General features: G+C 43.3%; 1 protein-coding gene across 2 annotated transcripts; it reads right to left on the bottom strand.

Moving 5' to 3' along the window:
• Positions 1 to 8700: 8700 nt before the first annotated feature.
• Positions 8701 to 16870, bottom strand: HIKESHI (heat shock protein nuclear import factor hikeshi). 2 transcript variants are annotated; one of them, XM_072344634.1, is made up of 6 exons: positions 16736 to 16870; positions 16350 to 16458; positions 15870 to 16107; positions 12850 to 13001; positions 10457 to 10575; positions 8701 to 8913 (listed from the first exon to the last, which is right to left on the bottom strand). In XM_072344634.1, exons 3-6 carry the CDS (start codon positions 16018 to 16020, stop codon positions 8859 to 8861), a joined length of 477 nt encoding a protein of 158 aa, XP_072200735.1. In that variant the 5' UTR covers positions 16021 to 16107; positions 16350 to 16458; positions 16736 to 16870; the 3' UTR covers positions 8701 to 8858. The 2 variants fall into 2 exon arrangements, with proteins under 2 accessions (XP_072200735.1, XP_072200729.1); XM_072344628.1 differs by lacking the exon at positions 16350 to 16458 and having other exon boundaries at positions 16736 to 16868.
• Positions 16871 to 20394: the final 3524 nt, after the last annotated feature.

A 20394-nucleotide genomic window follows, 5' to 3' on the forward strand; every position in this document is an offset into this window, starting at 1 on the left:
TTGGGTCCCGTTTGGTGGGGGCTCTCTGTTCTTTGAAGTGCACTGTCAGTACTATTGCTGTGTTTACCATTTCTTCCCTGTAGTGGGACTGGACTCAGTTTCTTTCAGAGTCATAGAGCTGCTCGCTCTTGGGACACAGCAAACAAATGTCAGAGCTAATAAAAACTTTGTAAACCTCGCCTCTAAAGTACAGGTGGTTACGGTATACAGCATCTGCCTCTGATTTAGGCTTCCGCTATGAGCAGCATTGGTCAGATTGATCTCCTTGTCACACAGAAGTACTACAGACTTAAAGTATCTCTCACCCAACTGGAGATATCCACTGTATGGGGACAGTATATATCAGTCAGAACAGGAGGGGTACTTCTGAATGAGGGTACCAGCTTCTGTCTGTATTTGTAGCTTGGGAGTAACGAGGTGTAGATGCTAGCAGCATAAATGACTGCAGTTCGTCTCAAGCATCTTTAGTGTCGTTTAAAGAGCTTGTCTAACTTCAGAGTTAGGTTGCACAGGACTATGAGCACCTAGAATTGTTTTATATTTCCTGTTTCCCTAAGCATCCCACAGACCATATTTTCAAATCTTGTGCAGCCAGTGAAATTCAGTAACACACCATAACCAGTATTCCTTACAGGAGAGCAAGAAAAAGCAGCATGGTAGTTGAAGTGAGCAATCCACAGTTGTTTTGAAAGATATTTATGTGATACAATGTGAAGGGAGATGGAGTCTTTTTTCTGCAAGTTTCTGTTCTGCAAGCTCAGCCACAGTAGGTTGGAAAGAAGAGGAAAGTAGTTTACGGTGATGTTCTGAAGCACATGCCATAATGACTAAGCTTAGAGAGAGACAAGATCTGGCTTATAACTACAGGGGCTAGTGCACTAGGAGACACTTTTAATGCACACTGCTGAATTAAAACACATGATTACATATGTTCAGTTGCAGCCTGCAAGACTGGAGCCAAGGCAACTTGGGGAGACTTAACAATCCCACCTGCTTGATCTAGTCTGGCTTCCTAAAACCCCAACAATAAAAAGCTCAGGGTTGTGGAATAACATGAAGGCAGTACTGACCTCGTCAGAACAGAAGCAGCTTGTTACTATAGCTGTAGAAGGTAAGGCAGAGCAGCAGAGTGACTTCCTCTGCTGGTACAAATTGCCAAAATGAGGCCATTGCAGTTTTATCTATCTGCCGTCTCAGTTGTCACTAAGTCACATAGCAAGACTACAGAAAAATGCAAGAAGGAGCAAGGATTACAGTGTACAGGAAGGCTCCAGACAATCAGACAAGGGAACTCTACATAATAACCTCCCCCTTGTTTTTTCCCCCCTATTCTTTCATTTTTAATTAAAAATACCCTTGGCTCTTTTATTAATTGACTGACTCAGAGAGGCCATTAGGTCATGCTGACATGCAGTTCTTAATTAGTTGAGGCCTCCAGAGGCCTGTGAGGTGTTAATTATTTTACTTCCACAGCAGGCAGGCACTTGCACAGTAGTGTGAAAACCTGAGCAATCACCACCACCCGGCTTTCAGTACCGTGTCACAACTTTTACTCCAGTCTCCATTTGTCTCCTCCATCTTCTTCCACTACCACCTGTGATGTTGTCAGCTATATGTGGTATCTGCCATCTGCATAACAAAATCTGCCACATCCTACAGGAGGATTTGATGGGTCATGCAGAATGATTGCTATGTTCCATTACAGCAGTTCAGCCTTAGCCTTGGTAGCTGCCTTCATTGCTGCTTCTCCACAAATGGACATCTAAAGAAAACCAAGCAAGAGTTTGGGTCTCCCTTGAGGCTTCTGGAAAACAACTCAGGGCTGTGCCAGGTAAGTTCCCAAAAGATACAACTGAATTCAACAGTGAAGACAACTGAATTTGTTAAGGATCAATATCATCTTACTAAGTGTTTCTACAGTTGAAGTTGTCGTTATAAATGCAGAACTCCATAGAGTTTACTGCTGTTGCTCTGATATAGTGGTCAGGACCATGGGGCTCAGTTGTGGGTTCTTCTTGAAGCATTGTTTACCATCCAGTTCCTTACAGAATCTTCCCTCATCTTCATCCAGCCTCCTAAAGATCCATACCAGGAACATTTTGAGTGAAGCCAGGACAAGTTCGCTTATAGCTCATATTCACAGCAGAGGACCTGCTTCAGGTACACAGGGGGGATCTGTAGAACTGTGTTGTCTTTTGCCTTGCGCCAACAAAAAGTGAAGGCAAAAGCCCTGAGCTGTGTAATGCCCTGGTTCCAGGCTCCAAGGTCAGGAAGCCTTACTGGTATTGATGTGCTGTGGTTCTGGGGAGCATGGGCTGACTTGAATTATGTTTTTCAACTATAGCAAGCGTGCTCCTTCATGGTTAGTTACCTCTGCACTCTGTGGGTGCTTGGGAAGAGTTGGAAGTGTTGAACAAAGCTGAGACATGCTCAAGGAGTGGTTCAGAGGGCACAGAGACCCATCCTCCCTCTCACAAAGTGTTGTTAGATTGAACATTACTCTCAGAAAACAAAAGGGGCAGGCTCATTCAAATAAACGAATAGGAAAATAATCCTCAACTTCTGGAACAATTCTCCCCGCTCAGTTACTAAACGGAATACACTGGAAGACAACTCAAGTAAAATGAAGTAGCTCCAAAAGGTCTGAAAGAAGTTTGCTACTCACATCCTGCTGCTCTCCTTTTGAGCCATAGTCTTTCAGATTTCACACATACATGCAAAGAAAACCTCTTGCTCTCATACATACAAAGGCACAGCTTTACCCTCCACCATTTCCTCCACAGACTCACCTAACGAGGGATTCACTTCTCTTGATTTTCTCCCTTGGCCGATCCTTCAAGTCGACAGCCCTGACTTTCACACTATGAGGACTACTATGAGGAAAAGCTGAAAGAATCCCTGTGGGTGTGAAACAACATCACCATCAGAACAGCATCTTGGTGAGGATTTGCATGAGAAGGACACACGGACACTCTTAGGTCATAAATACCACTGAGACTGTTAATTTCCCCATCTCCCCCAGTCTTAGGGGGTTTTGGTCACAGGGACTTTGTCCAACTCTTTTCCTGCAGAACAGTATTCCTCCTGGCAACATATTTTTCCCCATTGCTTTGTTTCCCTTTTGTGAAAGGTTGGTTGGGAGATGCGAGAGACCTAAGAGTCTCTCTTGGAGAAGCAGCGTTACTTCACAGTTGTGCTGTGTTACACGGGGCCTTTTAGCATTCACATGAAGCACCTGAAATCAGAACAAAAGGAGAATATACCAAATTCTACCAGGAATCTTGCTCTGACATTACCTTTTCCATTAATCTTTTCCTTAAAGACATCCTTTGTTGTCTTCTTCTGCAAGGTTTTGGTAGGTCTTTCACGGAAGGATTTAAGGAGGAATTTTCCATGTTCGGTCTTAAACTGCAGGCTGCAAACAAGAAGGCAACAGCTGTACATGCATGAAGGGCACCACATCCCCTCTGCAGCTCTCATGAGTGACCTCATCCTGCTGTAGAGATACCTTACAAGTACTTTGCAGTCTACCACTTAGAATGAAATGCCCTCGAATGCTTTGTAGGAAATGAAGTTACGTGGGAAGGGACTCCAGTGCGTGCAGAAGGAAAGGCTTTGTCCATGCATTCTAAAGGTCTCACTAGACTCAGCTTGCTAACAGTGAAGATTAATGCAAAACCTAATCGCTCCATCTGGTGACCTGTCCCACTATAAACATTCCTATTGGCTTTCCTTTTGCAGTCTCATCAAAAGGAAAGAAGAAAAAAAGCAGGTGAAACTTGAAGAAGTTGCCAGTATTTGCCTGTCGTCTTCTCTGTGCTCCACAGATTCTGTCTAAAGAAAAAACATTTATTTTACATGATTTATGGCTACGTTTGAGAAATCACTTCTCTGTATTACTTCAAGTGAAGACATACATCATTCAACCCAAGGAACATTAAGCATGGAGTGTACTGTGAATAAAGTTTTCTCAATAAATGCATGGGCAACTGAAAAACCCCAGTAATGTGCTGCCCATTGTGAGGCGAGAGGCTTCTCATATCATCAGTGAATGGTAACAGAAACAGCCTCACCTGGGGAACAGGATATCAGGTTCAGCACAGACATCAGAAACTCCAGTTTCTCCCTGGAAAATGACCCAGTTCATTGTCCCTTTCTTCCTCTGCAAAAGGGACAGAGATAAGATGATTCCAAGGTAATTAACATGTTACTAACCAAGGTAGCAAACTTTTCAGCTGATAAAAGCAGCAGCTGCCTCCAGCAGTGCTCTCCAGCAAGTCCTTTTGCATTAACTTTAGCCTCTCCTGACATCCACCAGAGATACAACTTCAGACAGTTGATTCGAGGTACTTCAACTGCCAGGCTTTCTGTGAGAGCGACACTCAATGGATTCACCCAGAAAACAAATCTCTTGACTACTGGAGAAGTCAGCGGAGGTGAGCACAGGCTGCTTCTTCCCTCAGCCTTCAGAGACAGATCAGTATTTAACAGCCACCAGGACATAGTCCTCTGCAACTTGGTCTGAGCAGCCTTGCTTGAGCAAAGGACTTGGACAAGATGATACCCAGAGATCCATTCCAATCTCAGCTGCTCTGTGAGCCTTGGTTTGGTCCAATACAGCTGTGTTTCACATCTTACATTTCAGCGAGACAACCAACTATATAAGAAGAAATCCAAAGAGCAATTCCTCTGTTGTGATTTACATCTAAGCCAAGTGGCTGGATAAGTCATGGCACACCAGGAGGCACCAGTGCAACAGGCCCTTGAGATTCAGTTGGAAATCCTGTAAGTTGCACTGTGTAAGACTTACATTGATAATAATTTCCTTCAAGTTCCCTGCTGTGTCCAGGCTGAGAAGAAAATGTTCATAAAACCTCATTTTGACTTTCTTTTGCCTGATAAGAAGGACACCCACGTCCCTGAGAACAAAGTCGATATTCAGTCCGTTTGAGATACAGCGAGAGAGATACATCACGGTCTCTTTTATACAGTTCTCCACAACATCCAGGGAATGAGATGTCTCCAGGGCAATTGTGGCATAGTCCAATGGGACAGCTAGCATAGAACCTATTAACACAAGAGGAGCACAGGGACATATAACTAAGACTTTAATTGCCATCAGCTTTCTGCAGTCTTCAGGCCCTTGGACAATTACATGTTACAGAATGGGCTTCTTGAGGTGCCGTAATAAGGCCATTGTAACTACCCCCACTCAGTGTGCAGGCACAGAGGGGTTGAGTGATGCAGCACTGCTCTGTCAAACACGTACAGTTAAGGAAAACAGAAAAGCTGCTCAGACCCTCTGAGAAATGTTCAGACTAATCAAAAAGTAGCACAGATTTATGGGCTGATGTGGCAACGTTTAGGCCCAGCAACCACTGCTAGACACCAGTCAGACACGCCAAGTGTTTCTGAGGAACATCCTGGTTTTCAGCTGTGATGATACGATGCTGTGTTTTTATTCTAGGAAGAAAACAATGTTGTGGTTTAACCCTGCAGGTGTTATCAACAGGAAATACAGTTTTACTCCATCTTCTCACCAGGCACGATTCTTTTAGCGTAGCTAAGATCTAAAATGCTCCTGATGATGTTGGACATTCGAAATACAGGTCTGTGAATGAGCACGCAATCATTCCTTCCTACGCGTAGCTCTTGTCTATGAACAGCAAAAGTCCCCAGTCCAACTATTTCAACGCTCTAGAAAGAAGAAGAGGAGAAAGGAAAACAGGTGAGGATTTCAAGTCAAATTAATGCAAGCACCCTTCAATTAGAGGGTTTCTGAGATCTCTAATGCACCCTGAAAGGATCAGGTGAGCTGGGTGATCTCCTCTGGCAGTGTGGAATGGAAACTGAAAGCAACAATCATTAGGGTATACTAGACCTTATCTTTTTCTGTGTATATTCAAAAACATCTACTTTGTGGTGCACATGTAAACTGCATTTTAAAGCAGGAAAAGAAAATAGCAAAGGAAGAGAAGCGCAGTTGGATATGTTAATGGTTTTTAATGACTATGGCAGGGTCAGGCTACCAAACTACCCGAGTATGAGAGGAAACACAAGGCACGAAGATCACCTTGCTCAGTGCCAACTGCCGCTGAACGTCAAGAGACACCTGATCCCAAATCTGCACGATGTCTGCAGAGCAAACAAAAGAACATCATGCTTGGTGTCACCAAGCTTACCACCACGCAGCACATTCCTAAACTAATTATTGTACTTTGAATCACAGAATATCCCAAATTGGAAGGGAACCACAAGGATCACTGAGTCCAACTCCAAGGCCCATTGCCATGGGCAGCCTGTTCCATGCCCGCTGCCCTCTGGGGCAGTAACCCCCTCACCCTTCCCCTGACACAGCTCCATGCCATCCCTCAGGTCCTGTTGCTTCCCAGACATCTTTCCCCTCCAAGCCCTTCCCCACCTCTGTAGCCCTCTTTTCAGTGCTTTCTAATAGTTTGATCACAGAATGGATTTGTTTGGAAGGGACCTCAAGGATCATCAGAGCTCCAACCCCCCTGCATATCTAATACTAGATGTCCCTTATTGCTTTTATTATTACTAGATGCCCCAGATTGTACACAGTACTTCACAGTGTACAAGAACTTCACAGAACTGAGCAGGACAATCCTTTCCTACCACTGAATAGGCATTGAGAGTATCATGAAAACATTCCAGATGCTCTTACCTTTGGTTGTGAGAGACATCAGCGTCGGAAACAAGGCTCTTTCAGATGCCTTCCAGTCACCTCTCCGTGGCCAGAAAAATGAAGACATGTCTGTCATACTCGCCCTCTAGGTTAACACCTGGACCTGAAAATTCAAAGATGTTTCTTCCTTGACCTATTCTGAACACCCTGAGGAGTCATCCAGTGCTCTCCTACTGCCTCTCTTCTTCATGTAGCATAGCAGTGCAAGAGAAAAGCATGCAGGAGAGCAGCAGGCACCACCAAGCAGTCAGGGGGAACAGGGCTGGGCAGTACCAACCCTTAGGTCACAACTGTCCCCACTGTCACTTGTGGTCAGAAGACGGATGCTCCCTTTCCCTGCCAGGAGCTTTGGTAGGCTTTGCCTTGAACTGACTATTTTGGGGAGCTGCCTCATCATCCCCAAAGTCCCCTTGGGCTACAGGCTGAAATGAACCACAACCTGCTGAGATTCAGCCCATGTGGTGCTCAGTGATGTTCCCAGGACTGTGCCAAACTTGGCTACAACATCTGGTAGTGAAGGAGCATGTTTTATCTTTCTCCCAAGTAAAAGAACAAATGAGAAGGTTGTTTGTATGATGCAGGAAATGAGTGCTGTTTGGTATTCCCTTCTTCTGTAGGATACAAAACTCATCATGCCCGGAACAAGGTTGTGAGCTCCAGCCCAACAATGCTGCCTATTTCCCCAGAGAGAGCTTTAGAGTGGCTTCTTCTTGAGGAAATGGAACATGACAGCAGCACAGAATGGGATGATAGACAGAAAGCTAACACCTGGAACCCCTCCTAAGGAATCAGGACTATCCCCAGCCACCACCATTTGAACCCGAGCATTTTGAATGCATTCAAACACCAGCATCTCCCTCACACATTGACGTAGGGGTGGAGGAATTACCAGAAAGTTGTTCTGCTTTGTCACCAATTCCTTCTTATATGGCTTCACCAACATTATATGTAGGAGAATAGGGTGTAGCGATGGCAGGCCTAATTGAAACAAACTTCTACAACAGACCAGGGTGCTTGGAAACAAACCTTCTTCTTCACTGCAGTAGCACTAGGGACATCGTGCTGTCTGGAACATTAAATATTATACTGAAGAGAAGATGCTCTCTCATACTAAACAAAGGACAGCAGCTTCACCCAACACAACTCCCCCCCCCACCCCCAGCATCACTCAGAAACAACATTCCTTGTTTTGATGGAGACGCTCTGTTCTAAGTTCCGAGAACAGACAAGTTCTATGGAGAGGCTCATAGGATCAAGACAAGCTTCAGTTCACATCAATCAGCTTCTCTACGTAGGCACCAATAAATTCCCCTCAAACACTGCAAAGGTACCTCACAGATCCCTGAAATGACTTAAAACATCTTGATGTAACCCATTATTCTCACATGAAAAAAAACCCTCTACATACCAAGAAGCATTTTTCTCCCTCTTTGTGCCACGAATAGAGAAAGCTGGATGGGGACGAAATTCACCAAGTACCTGCCCTGTCAATGACCAGTCACCTCACAGCTCTAGGCTGCAAAGTACAAACCTATAAGTCCAAGTATGCCCCCAACAGCTGTTTCAAGTTCCCAGGGACTACTCTAAGCTACACTTCCACATAGGGAAAGTTCAAGTCAGATACCTGAGATTAAGCTCCATAGCACCTTCCAGACAAAGGGACGGAGGTGTACTAATCCATACGAGCTGGGGACAGGAATCTGAGCTGTCCGTGAATTAAAAGCATTTAAAGCACAAGGACCAGCAAGAAAAACACCACCGTATTCTGTTTCCCCATCATCCACCGCAGCAAGACTAAGAGAGAAGAGGCATCAATTTTACTTACAGTCAAACACCACCTCTAAACTTCACACAAGTATGAAACTACTTCGTCATTTTTCATCTTGTAGTTCCTTCCATTTTAAACACAGCTTCAGGGGAGTCTTTCTACGCACGCATCACTGACTTTTGCTGTAGTCAAGTATTTCCATTAAAAGAAACCCCACATAAGCAAGTAGGTTTCACAGATTTTAATTTTAAATAATTTGAGTAATATAAAAGTTACAGGTTGGTCTATTCAGACTAATCGTTTTCTTCTGCCTCAAGGTTCGTCCGCCAAGTTATTCGCTATATATTCCAGATCAAGGAGCACTTCAAGTGACGTGATTCAAGCTTATGTTTTCCAGAAGAGAGGATTCTGTGTCAGGCGTCTCTGGAAGTTCTCATACCTACAGAAAAATAAGTAAATACATAAACTCCAATAGGAATCCTGAGAAATTAGTCCACATTATTTTTTCATCTCCCCAAATAATTCTAACTTCCACACTCATTATCCATAGTCACATTTTAGCAAAATCTAATTAAGTAATTAACAGTGTAGAATGAAGCGTGCCAACGCATCATCCTAATTTCACTTTCCTAACCAGCAAAGGAGTGCAAACAATGTTGGAATCCATTACAGATCCAGAACAGCAGGGGAAAAAAAAAAAAAGCAAAACCAGAACCAGAGGAAGTACAGTTTGCATGGCTTTCTCAACTTGCAGACTCTGAGCCTGGAAAGCCCTTCAGATCAGCATAAACACGAGCTGTAAGGTAACACAAGCTACTACTGCTGAAACAAAGACAACAAAAAACCGCTACATCTGGAAATTTCTAGGCTAATTCCAATTAAAGGAGAGATTTTGAAAGGCTTTATTATGATCCTACTCATATTAAAAGGAAAAAGAAAGGCTTATTAATTAATGTCATTCTAAACCAAGTGCATTTCCACTGCAGCCAGCCCAATGCAGAGACCTCAGATACTGTCGTAGAAGCTATAACAAAATACATTATAGTGACTCACAAACAGATGAAATGAAACATTTTTCTTTTTGGCTGTAATCAGTTTAACAAATTTACATGCAGAAATGTGTTTGCTTTATTAGAGTGACACCTCACTTCACTTTACTGTTTAGAACAAAAGCAAATTCAGCATTACTCAGGGAGCAGCCAGACATTACCCTGCTTTTTCAGCCTGCCTTCCCTTTGGTTTCCTACTGGAGACCCCCCACCTGTGGGATTCTTACAGTTACCTTCTATTTAGAAGAAATCTGCATCAAATTACATTTCCAGAGGAAACATGTTGCTTATGTTAACTGCTCACCTACTCATGCTGACCTCAACTATCCAGACAGCCCAAAATACTGTTTTAAGACGGGCTTACGTCAATAAATATTGAAGTAAAAGCTTACAAACTGTAGGAAAGAATTTTAAAGACATTCTGAAGCACTGCCCACAGTTCATCTCCAGACTAGAACCATCCTGGATAGGAATTCTCTTTTCAGCCAGCTGCTGGAAAACAACTCTCAGGAAGACTGTTTTGTGCTGATGGCAAAACCACATAAACCTGGAACATTACTTCTCCATCCCTCCCACCTCCCTAAGCAACATAACCCTGATGGCACTACGTCTATGAAGGCTACAAGCATAAAAACAACTCGTAACAACAAACTGACAGGCATCACGGTTCCATTTTCCCTTTACTCAAAAACCTGCAGTCAGCAACGCACTGCAAACCAACATGTATGAAGGGTGACATTTCCAAAAGGCAAAGGCTATAAAATTTACATGAAAACGGTGACAAGTTTAAAAGCAGTAGACAGAGCATCTTAGATCCAGAACAGCATTTTTACATCATCTCACTGGAAGAGCTTAACACTTGATACTTAGAAAACAGCTGTTTTTGGTGCCTAGGAAAAATACACACTAGTTACTAAAGATCATTTCCATTACCATTTCAGAACGACATTTGCAGGAATAAAAGCTTCAGAGGGGTTTGGTGTCATCTGTGCCTGAGTAACAGCAAACGAGGATGCAAAGTTATAGAAGTTATCCAACATTTTCTGGGTGAACTGAAACAAAAGAAAGATACTCAGTAAGTACTTTGTTAAATATGGTTTGTTGTGCAATATTTCAGCAGATATACAACTCCTATGTGAAATAAAAATAGCACTGCCATCTAGAATCCAGTGGGAAAGTACAAGCATTAGAGCAAGGGGAGATCATACGATCCTAACTCTTAGTTTTGCCCTCAGATCCACCTGCTGTTTAGAAGACATTTTCATATCTTCACTTGTGTCCCTTCCCCTGAAGGGAAATTTCCTTCAGCTATGTAGTCTATGATACTTTCCTCTTTCTCCTACTTGCTGTAGGAGAAAAATATGTTGTTTTTGTGGGGGAACAAATTATGACCAGAGACAGTAAAATGACAGAGTAAAACAGAATCTGGAGCAATAAGAGAATCATACAATAGTTTGGGTTGGAAGGAACCTCTGAAGATCACCTAGTTCAATGCCTGTGCCATGGGCACGGATGTCTTTCATGAGTTCTAGTTGCTCCAAGTCCTGTCCAACCCAACTTGGAACACTTTCAATAATAGGCTGCTCACAGAAGCTGTGGATGTATCTCACCACTCCTATTGGGAAGAAGTTCTTCCCAATTTCTGATCTAAACCTACCCTCTTTCAGTTTAAAACCATTTTCAGTACAGGCAAAAAGACTCTTAAAAATTCATTTTATATACTGAAAGGCCACAATAAGGCCCTATGCAAAGCCTTCTGTTCTCCAGGCTGAACAAACCCAGCTGTCTTCACAGAGGAGGTGCTCCAGCTCTCTATCATTTTCATGGCCCTCCTCTGGACTTCTCATGCTGAGGCCCCAAAACTGTTTGCAATTGCTCCAAAGCTCCCCTCCACCTGCTCTGACACAAACGGATTGGAAGAGCTGATGTCTGAGAATCAAGTAGCCCACTCTCATCCTCACCTCTCTAACACAGAAGCGTGCTACTGTCTCACTTCTTCCCATTTTCTTTATTGATATGATAATTTTCTCTAGGTACAAAGTCACATATAAATATAACATAAAGCTTCATAAACCTTTGTAAAGATGTGGTGGAAGAACGATGCCACAGTTTATCTTAAAACTACAGTTACCATCCTACTCCTTTTTAAAAAGGAAAACCCACCTAGTTAGAATAACATTTAATACAAATGTTATGCAGTAACGAGCTGATTTTTCTTATTTAAATATTGTTGCCAGAAAAATACAACACTTGAAATGCAACAAACCTCAAATGCACCTTATCATCCTATGACTTAACTATTATAGGAACCAAAGGAGTCAGAAATACTACTTCGATGTCATTAACCTCTAAATTCCCCAGCCTCAAAAATCTCATTTAGTTCTTATATAGAAGAATAGCTTTAGTCAACTACTAACTTCCTCCAAAGGAGACATTTACCTATGTGAAGATATTATCTATATAAACTGTCAGAAGACATCAGCTTCATGATCAGGTTTACTGTTCAATTACCAGTCTACCTCAGCAAATATCTGTAGGAAAAGTGAGCAAGAAGAAAAAGTCTCAAGAAAAGCCTCTTCAGCTCCTGAAATCTTAAAAGATAACGTAAGAGCCATCAGTTTTAGAGAAATTAAGACTCACTTTTCAGATCTAGTTTGCCTTGAGCTGCTGTTACATGTGAACTAACTGCCGGGGTGAGACTAACAGACACGTTAGGTAAAAAGTGGCCAATACTGCAGGTTGTGTTCCTGTTTCATACAAACAGAAAAAACCTGTTCCTCAGGATCAAACAACAACAAAACAAAACACATTTCTGTGGGAGAAGGCATGATTTTATCATGCTGCAGAACTACATCAGAAGGATTTCTTATGAGGCAGTGGTATACCTAGATATTTATGTTAATCCAGCCCATGTATACCTTAACTTTTGTGTAATTTTTGACCATTCTTGCAGAATTCTGTGTAGTTAAATTCCAGCATCTAGAAATCAGCAAAGATTCGCTGTCTTACGTGCATTTCACTGTAGCTGCTTCTATATGGAAGACTCACCTACTTTTTGTACCAGTGACATGGGTATGACAGAATACATTGGCTGAATACAATACAAAATCTGATCACTTTCAGAAGACAGCCTTATAGCGTAAGGAAAAGTCATTTCAAGTTTTCAAACTATACATCCAAATGATCTAATGACAACTTGGTTACAACCCTAAAACATGCCCCATACAGCTTTGTTTTGTATTCTGAATTAGTTCTTCAGAGCCTGTACTTTTAAAACTTCAGAACTACAGAGGATTTCTGAGAAAAGGATATTTGAAATGAAATACCTCTGTGAATGAATCTACCGATGACACAGCAGCATTTGCCACAGGAGTCTGCTGTGCCAGGTTCTCCAGCAGCTCCACCGAGATGCCGATCTGGGCCACCGTTGGTGTCTGTGGGAGGTTCATGGCACCAAAGGGGTGCTGGCTTCCCTTCCCTGAAAGCACCACAAACAGCACATGTTAGACCTGATATATGTTTGAAGATAGTGCTAGTGAGATTCCAGTGTTCCTTCTATATGAGGTAGGAGGTGTGGAACACATCTCCCTATCACTGAAATCAGACAGTACAGTCCAAACACTGGTACATGTACACACAAGCACATACATTACAGAAAATCGGGAAACACACAGCAGCACAACAGCTTGACTCACTCATTCTAACGTGGTGCTTATGAATCTGTGCATGAAAAAACAGACCACGTTCCTTCAAGATAACTCTGATTTGAAGCTACCCTTGAGCAAGTCTGCACAGCCCCAATATCAGCAGAACAGCTGGAAACCATCAAGGGTGAAAGAAATAACCATGGAGCAGAAAGGCCTCTGGTTTTGCAAAAGCCACAGAAAGAACAATACATTAAGCAGAAAACACACCCCCACATTACATATTGCTCTTTAGGCATCATCACAGCCCCTGTCATCACTTCTGACTCAGTATTAACCAGCAATTCCTGCCTAAGCTTCAGCTAGAATCTCTGCGCACAGTGACAAACATCTAGGGACAAGTGGCTTTAATCATACAACCCTCTACAGGGGGCTGTGGTGCTACTAAGGTGATTTACTTTTTTCCTAAATAAAATCAAATAAATGCAATGAAAGAAGTCCTGATGCTTCAGTAGCCCTCTCTGGTGTCTTACCAGTAGCAGAGAACAAAGCTATCCTGCAGATCTGTAAATGCTATCTTGAGATAACTCAATAAGATAACTGAAATCTGAAGTACCTTCTGACTCAGTTCCACTACATTTACAAGCACTGTTCTATCAAAACTTTAACATGGCTTTTTAAAAGTACTAAAAGTTAGGAGGAAGAAGAACAGAGAAGTCTGCTTTTAGACTTAACAAGTTACTACCAAGACTACTAAGAAGCACAGCCTGACCAGCTTCTTACAGCTATAGAGGAACCCTACAGGAATCTTCTAGATGATACCATGGCATTTTTCTGAGACACCTTCAGAACCTGATCAGGAAACCTCTTATTCAAGAAAGATTACCTGAGTAATAACACCTGTTATTACTCAAGAAAAAGAGTCCAAGTTAATGATTTAGTTCCCACTCGATACATGAATTTTTCATATTGAAGTGCACTTCCCAAAAGCAATTTCCCCTTTAGTTCAGTCCTGACAAACTACTGGTACCAAACTTGGAAACACTTATGTTCACCAGCACTGGCCTTAATAAGTGAGCAGGGGACAGAAAAAAGAAGCAAACTAAAAACCCTGGGGCAACACCATTTTCCTTGACCCTCACTGTTCAGAGTGCCTAACACTCCTAGCAGCTCAACCACTCCTTAAAACATGCAACACAGGCAACTTACATTGCAAAACCAGCATTCCAGACACTAAATACACTTAGGAGCTACAAACTGTGCAATTAAACTTTCCCAAAGCTGGTGTGTTCAAATCTGATGCCACTTCAGCTGACTACTTACATCCACAGAAGTAACGCATGCTGGCCTTTATCACATAGTAGGAAAGAAACTCTGCTACCATCACTGCTTCACAAGGGAACTGACAAACAATAAGGAACAGAAATTTGTTCCACATTCAACAACGGAACAAGCTGAAGACAACCCAGCACACCACAGAGCAGCAGGTGTTAATACTGCTCAACAGCAGGCTCCAAAAGTTACTCTGAGAAAGTCAAACAGATTTCAGAAGACAGTGATGCCTGATTCCTTTCTCTATAATCACTCGCTTTTGTTTCCCCTTTTCAGTCTCAGCCTTCCTCACTGAACATGGCTCCTTATCACAGCATCAGCTCGTTCTGACTCCTACAGTCTGAAATACGCGGTAGACAACAACAGAACAGCTGATCAGAGCAAGTACAGCACCGCCACCTGGCATGGATAACACATTCACCCATGCCACAAAGCTCACCCTCAAGAACAGTCCCTTGCACACTGATGCGACTGAACTGTTGAGACAGAAGCAAAAATGTAATTCAGAAGAAAGTAAAGATTTCTTCCTTGAAAGATACGGTTAAAAGTACTGCTCTGCAAAAGCATCTGAAACTACCTTTACCTACAAAGCTCTCTGAAAATACATACAGATTAGGAAATCCTTGGAGCATGATGAGCATGCTGCAAAAACTGACAGAGAAAAACCTTCATTCTTTATTAGTGAAATGCTTTAAAGCTGCTTGATGGATGCACATTGCCTTAGTTGCTGTGTCTTGGGGGGTGGTTTGTTTTTACAATGTATGCAACAAAAAATGCCCAAGTCGTTATGTATTAACAGAAAATATACACACGCAGTTCAGGTAGCATCAGCCTTCTCTGAGTCAGCTCAAAACCACTACAACATTTGGAAGACTGATTTCCACTCCTTACTGGCCCATTATGTAGTGCACACTACCAGAGGCAGCGAGCTCTCTGAAGTCACTGTGCTACACTTTGCTTACTGCAAAACCTTTCTCTGTGATGCAAAAACTACAACAGCCAGACAGCTGGAGCAAGAAGAAATACTGCAGCATTGTCTAGCTGAACACATGAAAACAGCACCAAGGAAAATATAGACTCAATCAGATTCTGTGGAAGCAGTGGAAAACATGTCAAACCCGTTGAACTGAATTTCCAGATTGACACTGTATATGAGATAAGAAGGGTGAGAAAGTTGATTAAGGACATATAAGGTACAAGCAGACTTTTCACAAAAGGGACTGAATGCTTCTAGTTACTCATCTGCTATGAATTACCTGAATACAGAGAATCACCTTTATAAAAGAAAAACACCTTCTGACATTTACTCCCTCATACACACACACAGTAACATGCTCATTTTGCTGACTGCTACTTTGTGCTGTACTTACCAGATTTCAAACCAGAAATTTTAAAGATTGCACTTGGCTTCTCGTTAGTAACAAACCCCAGCAGCTGCCAAACTGCCATCCCACTCTGGTCTGGGTAACAGAAGTAGACGGATCCTCCCATTCCTTCAGGAAATGGTACAGTTCCCAGCATGAAGACCACTACATGGTTGATGTTTTCATAGTCCGGTAAGTCAAAGACAAATTTGTCTTCAGCCACTTGCTGGGGAGCTGCTTGTACCTACAGAGAATAAAGCCTTTGTTAACGCGTTCCATTTATGGCCAACTATAAATAGCCCTTTACAGAAACATACCTATGGTCAGACATAACAATAAGTGAGGTACGTACTAACCTAAACAGCAAACAGCCCAGGTGAAAGTCAAACAAAGCAGAACAGCTGCAATAAATATCACTGGAAAGGCACAACAGTTTTCTACCTACTCTGGAAGTATCTCCTACCCAGCACTATAAGAGGAGAATACCTTCACTCCCCACGTGCGTAGGAGGTTAATGGGGTGCAGAAGAGGTTGCCAAGTCTATAAGCAGTGGCTGTTGACCACCTGGCTGGTACAACCCCAGGAGCACGGCAACCTGTTCACACAGGAAACACAATAAACCTTCAGACAGGCGGCACGGGGACGCCAGAGACAGATAACCTCCTCCTCTTCACCCCCAGATACAACACCCTGCAGCCAAGGCAAGCTGTAGCATTAAAATGGCTCTTTAAAGCAGCCAGCTTTTCTCTGAGGAGCCCGAGCTCCGAGTTAGCAGAAAGGACAGGATCCACAACGGAACTGTCCGTGAGGACAAGGAGGCGCGGCCCCTCGGGAAACCCCCCCTCCCCGAGCGGGCTGAGGGCCCCGCTCACCAGCCTGCCCGCCACCAGGCAGCCGAACATGGCGGCAGCGGCCACCACAGAACCCCCCTCAACCGCTCCGCTGCTGCCGAGCCTCCTCCATGAGCGACGGCTGCCGGAAGTAGCCGCGCCACCGTCACCCCCGAGTGCCCCCATCACTTCCGGTGCGCGCGCAGACTACAACTCCCATGGCGCACCGCGCGTCTCATGTGAATCCAGTCAGTCCAAGCAGCGTCGATGTGGCCGCGAAGGTGGATGGTGTCGTGTGTTACGTTAACATTGTGCTTCTGCTCTGGTAGATTTCTGCTGGCCAGAGATGAGGCGTTAGGATTTCATCAAGGCAGCCATTCCTTGCTCTGAGTTAAGGTACGGCTGATGAGCTGAGCGTAGTGAGGTGCAGAGGGAATTTTGTATCTTGTTTCTGTACCTAGAAATGGAAGTTGGTGTTGCTGTGAAAGCGAAAGATGAAATCCAGGGTGTTTAAATTCAGATAAAACCGGCCAAAGAAATTAGAAGCAAATAAAACCTGCATTGAGAAAACTACGAAATTGAAAAGCAATGCTTAATTAAAAGAAAACAAAAACAGTCTGATTAAACATGCTGACGTGCTCTAAAATTACACTGAGAGAATACTGACCTCATAGTATATGGTAGAGCATTAACATGAAACAGAATTTGTCTTCGTAGCTATAGCGCAGAAGCTGGCAGCTTCTACTGGTGAGATTTCTGAGCCTGCATCAAACCTTCCGCCATCGAATGCATTGGTTAACATTGTTCATCAGCTCGGTGGAACTGATAGGAGCAATTCCTGTTCTCTGTGGGCATGCTCTTTTGCTATGCCATCACCCCTTGCTTGCTGCCAGTGCCTCTCAATGTCTTCCAGCTTTCTGTAAAAATAGGGAAGGATTGTGACAGCAATAGGGTTAACTTCAATACAGAAGAAGGTCAGCAGAAGGGAATAGGGAACCTGTTGCTTGCATTTCACAGACATTTATACATCTCAGAGAAGATAAGGAGCAGATCTGGAGCCCTGTGCCACATTAAGAGGAAGAACCTTCTGGTGGCTGAAAATGTTTGCACTTCCTCCTTGGGCTATGGGTTGAAATTAGCATGTGGTAATTCGCTGCCTTTCTCTAACATACATAAAAAATACCTAACATTTAACACCTTTCTTAAGTCCTCGGTGCTCAGGGGAAGATCTGCCTATAGAGCAATGGCAAAATGGCATAGCTATGGCAAGTGATGTAAATTACAAATGAATAAGACTAAAGAAAAGAATATAGTGAACCGGCAGATACACCTTTAGGTCCTGAACATCACCTCGTATATCCTTCCTTGTAAGGAATTAGCTCATTTGAATTTGTAACACTGTACTAATGCGATCAGTAATATGCCTTATTACTATTTATCATTGTTGACTGATTATGCAATTTTTGTCTAGGCATATTTTCTTTAGGATTAACGTGATAATTATGTTTAAATAAAACACATTTCAAGACACATTTCGACAGAAAATGAAATATGGAATGAAGAGAGTGTAAGCTTTGGAGGGGTGAGAAGGGACAGCTCACAGAGGCTGAGATTAAGTCTCTGTTTATAGGGAATTCCTCTGCCAATTGAATGCAATAATTGTTAATCTGCAACTGTGTTCTTTGTGATGCGGGGAAGCAGTATAGGGCCATGCCCACTGCCCTGGGGAGCCTGTTCCTTGCCCACCACCCTTTCCATAATCCCAACCCAGCCTTCCCCTGATATGGCTCAAACTCTGGACAAGTTCTGCTCTTAGGCTGGTCTTCAGCTGTCCGCCAGAACCACCCTCTGTGAAGCTCCTAGTGCTGCACACATCGCTGCCAACTTTGCAGCAGTCGAGTTCTTAGCAAAGGGTGGTGCTGCCTTTCAGACTTCTGAGAGCATAAAGCATGCAACGTATAAAAATCCCTGGTGCCTGCTACCAGATGGAGTGACCAACCTGTGCATTGCAGTGTGGTTTTGCATAGGAATTATGAAAGCAAGATTATTAAAAATCATGGTGCTGGCCCAATGTTTTTGTTTTTTATTGTAAATGGGTGGGGGAGGGGGGAACATAATGGAAGAAATATTTGCCTAATTCACCTCTTAGATTTAGCAAGAAGCCAGGTGTGAGAATTGTTAAGGCACTGGTGCAGAACTGCCCCAGTCCCAGGTCTCATTTTGGATCTGAACTTTTGCAAGTGAATTCTTCCACTTGGCAGGTGCTCTTCCAGCTGGCCCTGCTGATCTGGAAAGAAAAAAGGAAAGCTTGAGATGTTGCAAATTAGTGGAAGTTGGCCAAACTCTCTCTGGTGTACATACACTGAGGCACAAGGAGAAATCTGCTAATTAGGCAAGAGCTCGTCTCACATTGCCAATTTACTATAGACCTCTGAGAGTAAACCATGTCTGAAAGGCACAGGGCAACCCTATCTTGCATCTTGTAAGCTTGAGCTCAGTTGGACTCTCACGTGCTTTTGCTGAGTCAGGAGTTTTCTTCTTTTTTTGTTTTTTATCGCCACCTGAATTGTGTGGAGTTTATTCTGCTCCCTATCCCAGAGTTCCAGGCCAGGGGGTAAAGTACCCTGAGGACAGTCAATCTGACTTTTAAGGACAGATGTAAAGAAGACACTGAGAACCTCAGCCTTTTCCTTATCCTTCCTATCCTTTCCTTCCTCAGTAGTCACATTCCCTGCTGCATCCAGTAAAGGATGGAGATTCTCCTTAGTCCTCCTTTTACTCTTAATATATATGTAAAAAAGTTGTTTGTTCTCTTTTACTCAGTAGCCAAGTTGAGTTCAAGCTGGGCTTTTGTCGTTCTTATTTTCTCCCCTCATATCCTAACAACTTCTTTGTACTCTTCCTGAGTTACCCACCCCTTTTTCTATAGGAGGCAGATAGTCTGTTTCTTCAAGAGCCTCAGGAAAAGTTCCCTGTTCATCCACACTGATCCTCTTCCCCACCAGCTCACCTTGCAGCACAGGGGACATCCTGCTCCTGCACCTTTAAGACTTCCTTCTTGAGGAGCGACCAGCCTTCCTGGACCCCCTCCAGGAGCAAATCCAAAAGGACCCTCCCTATCAGGGTCCTGAACAGTTCAGTCTGCCCTTCAGAAGTCCAAGAAGGCAGTTTTGCTGCCCCCCTCCTGACTTCATCAGTAATCTAGACCTCTGCCCTTTTGGGTTGCTCTGCCCAGGAGGCTGAGGGGAGACCTTATTGCTCTTTTCCAGTATCTGAAAGATGCTTACAGTGAGAGCGGGGCAGGTCTCTTCTCATTGGTGACAGGTGACAGGACGAGGGGAAATGGCCTCAAGTTGTGCTGGGGTAAGTTTAGGTTGGACATTAGGAAACACTTTCTTACAGAAAGGGTAGTTAAACACTGAAATAAGCTCCCCAAGGCGGTACTTGAGTCGTCGTCCCTGGATGTGTTTAAGAGCCATGTAGATGTGGTGCTCAGAGATAAGATTTAGCAGAGGGTTGTTAGAGTTAGGGTACTACAGTTAGGCTGCAGTTGGACTTGATGATCTTTAACGACTTTTCTAACCTGAGTAATTCTATGATTCTATGAATCCTTATAGACAGCTACGTAATCTTTTGTCCGTGAAGTCAAAAGTCTTAAAGCTGAAATTAAATTCATATTTTTAAGTGAATGGCATTTCATC

This window comes from Excalfactoria chinensis, chromosome 1 (assembly GCF_039878825.1).
Source record: "Excalfactoria chinensis isolate bCotChi1 chromosome 1, bCotChi1.hap2, whole genome shotgun sequence".
NCBI lineage: Eukaryota > Metazoa > Chordata > Aves > Galliformes > Phasianidae > Excalfactoria > Excalfactoria chinensis.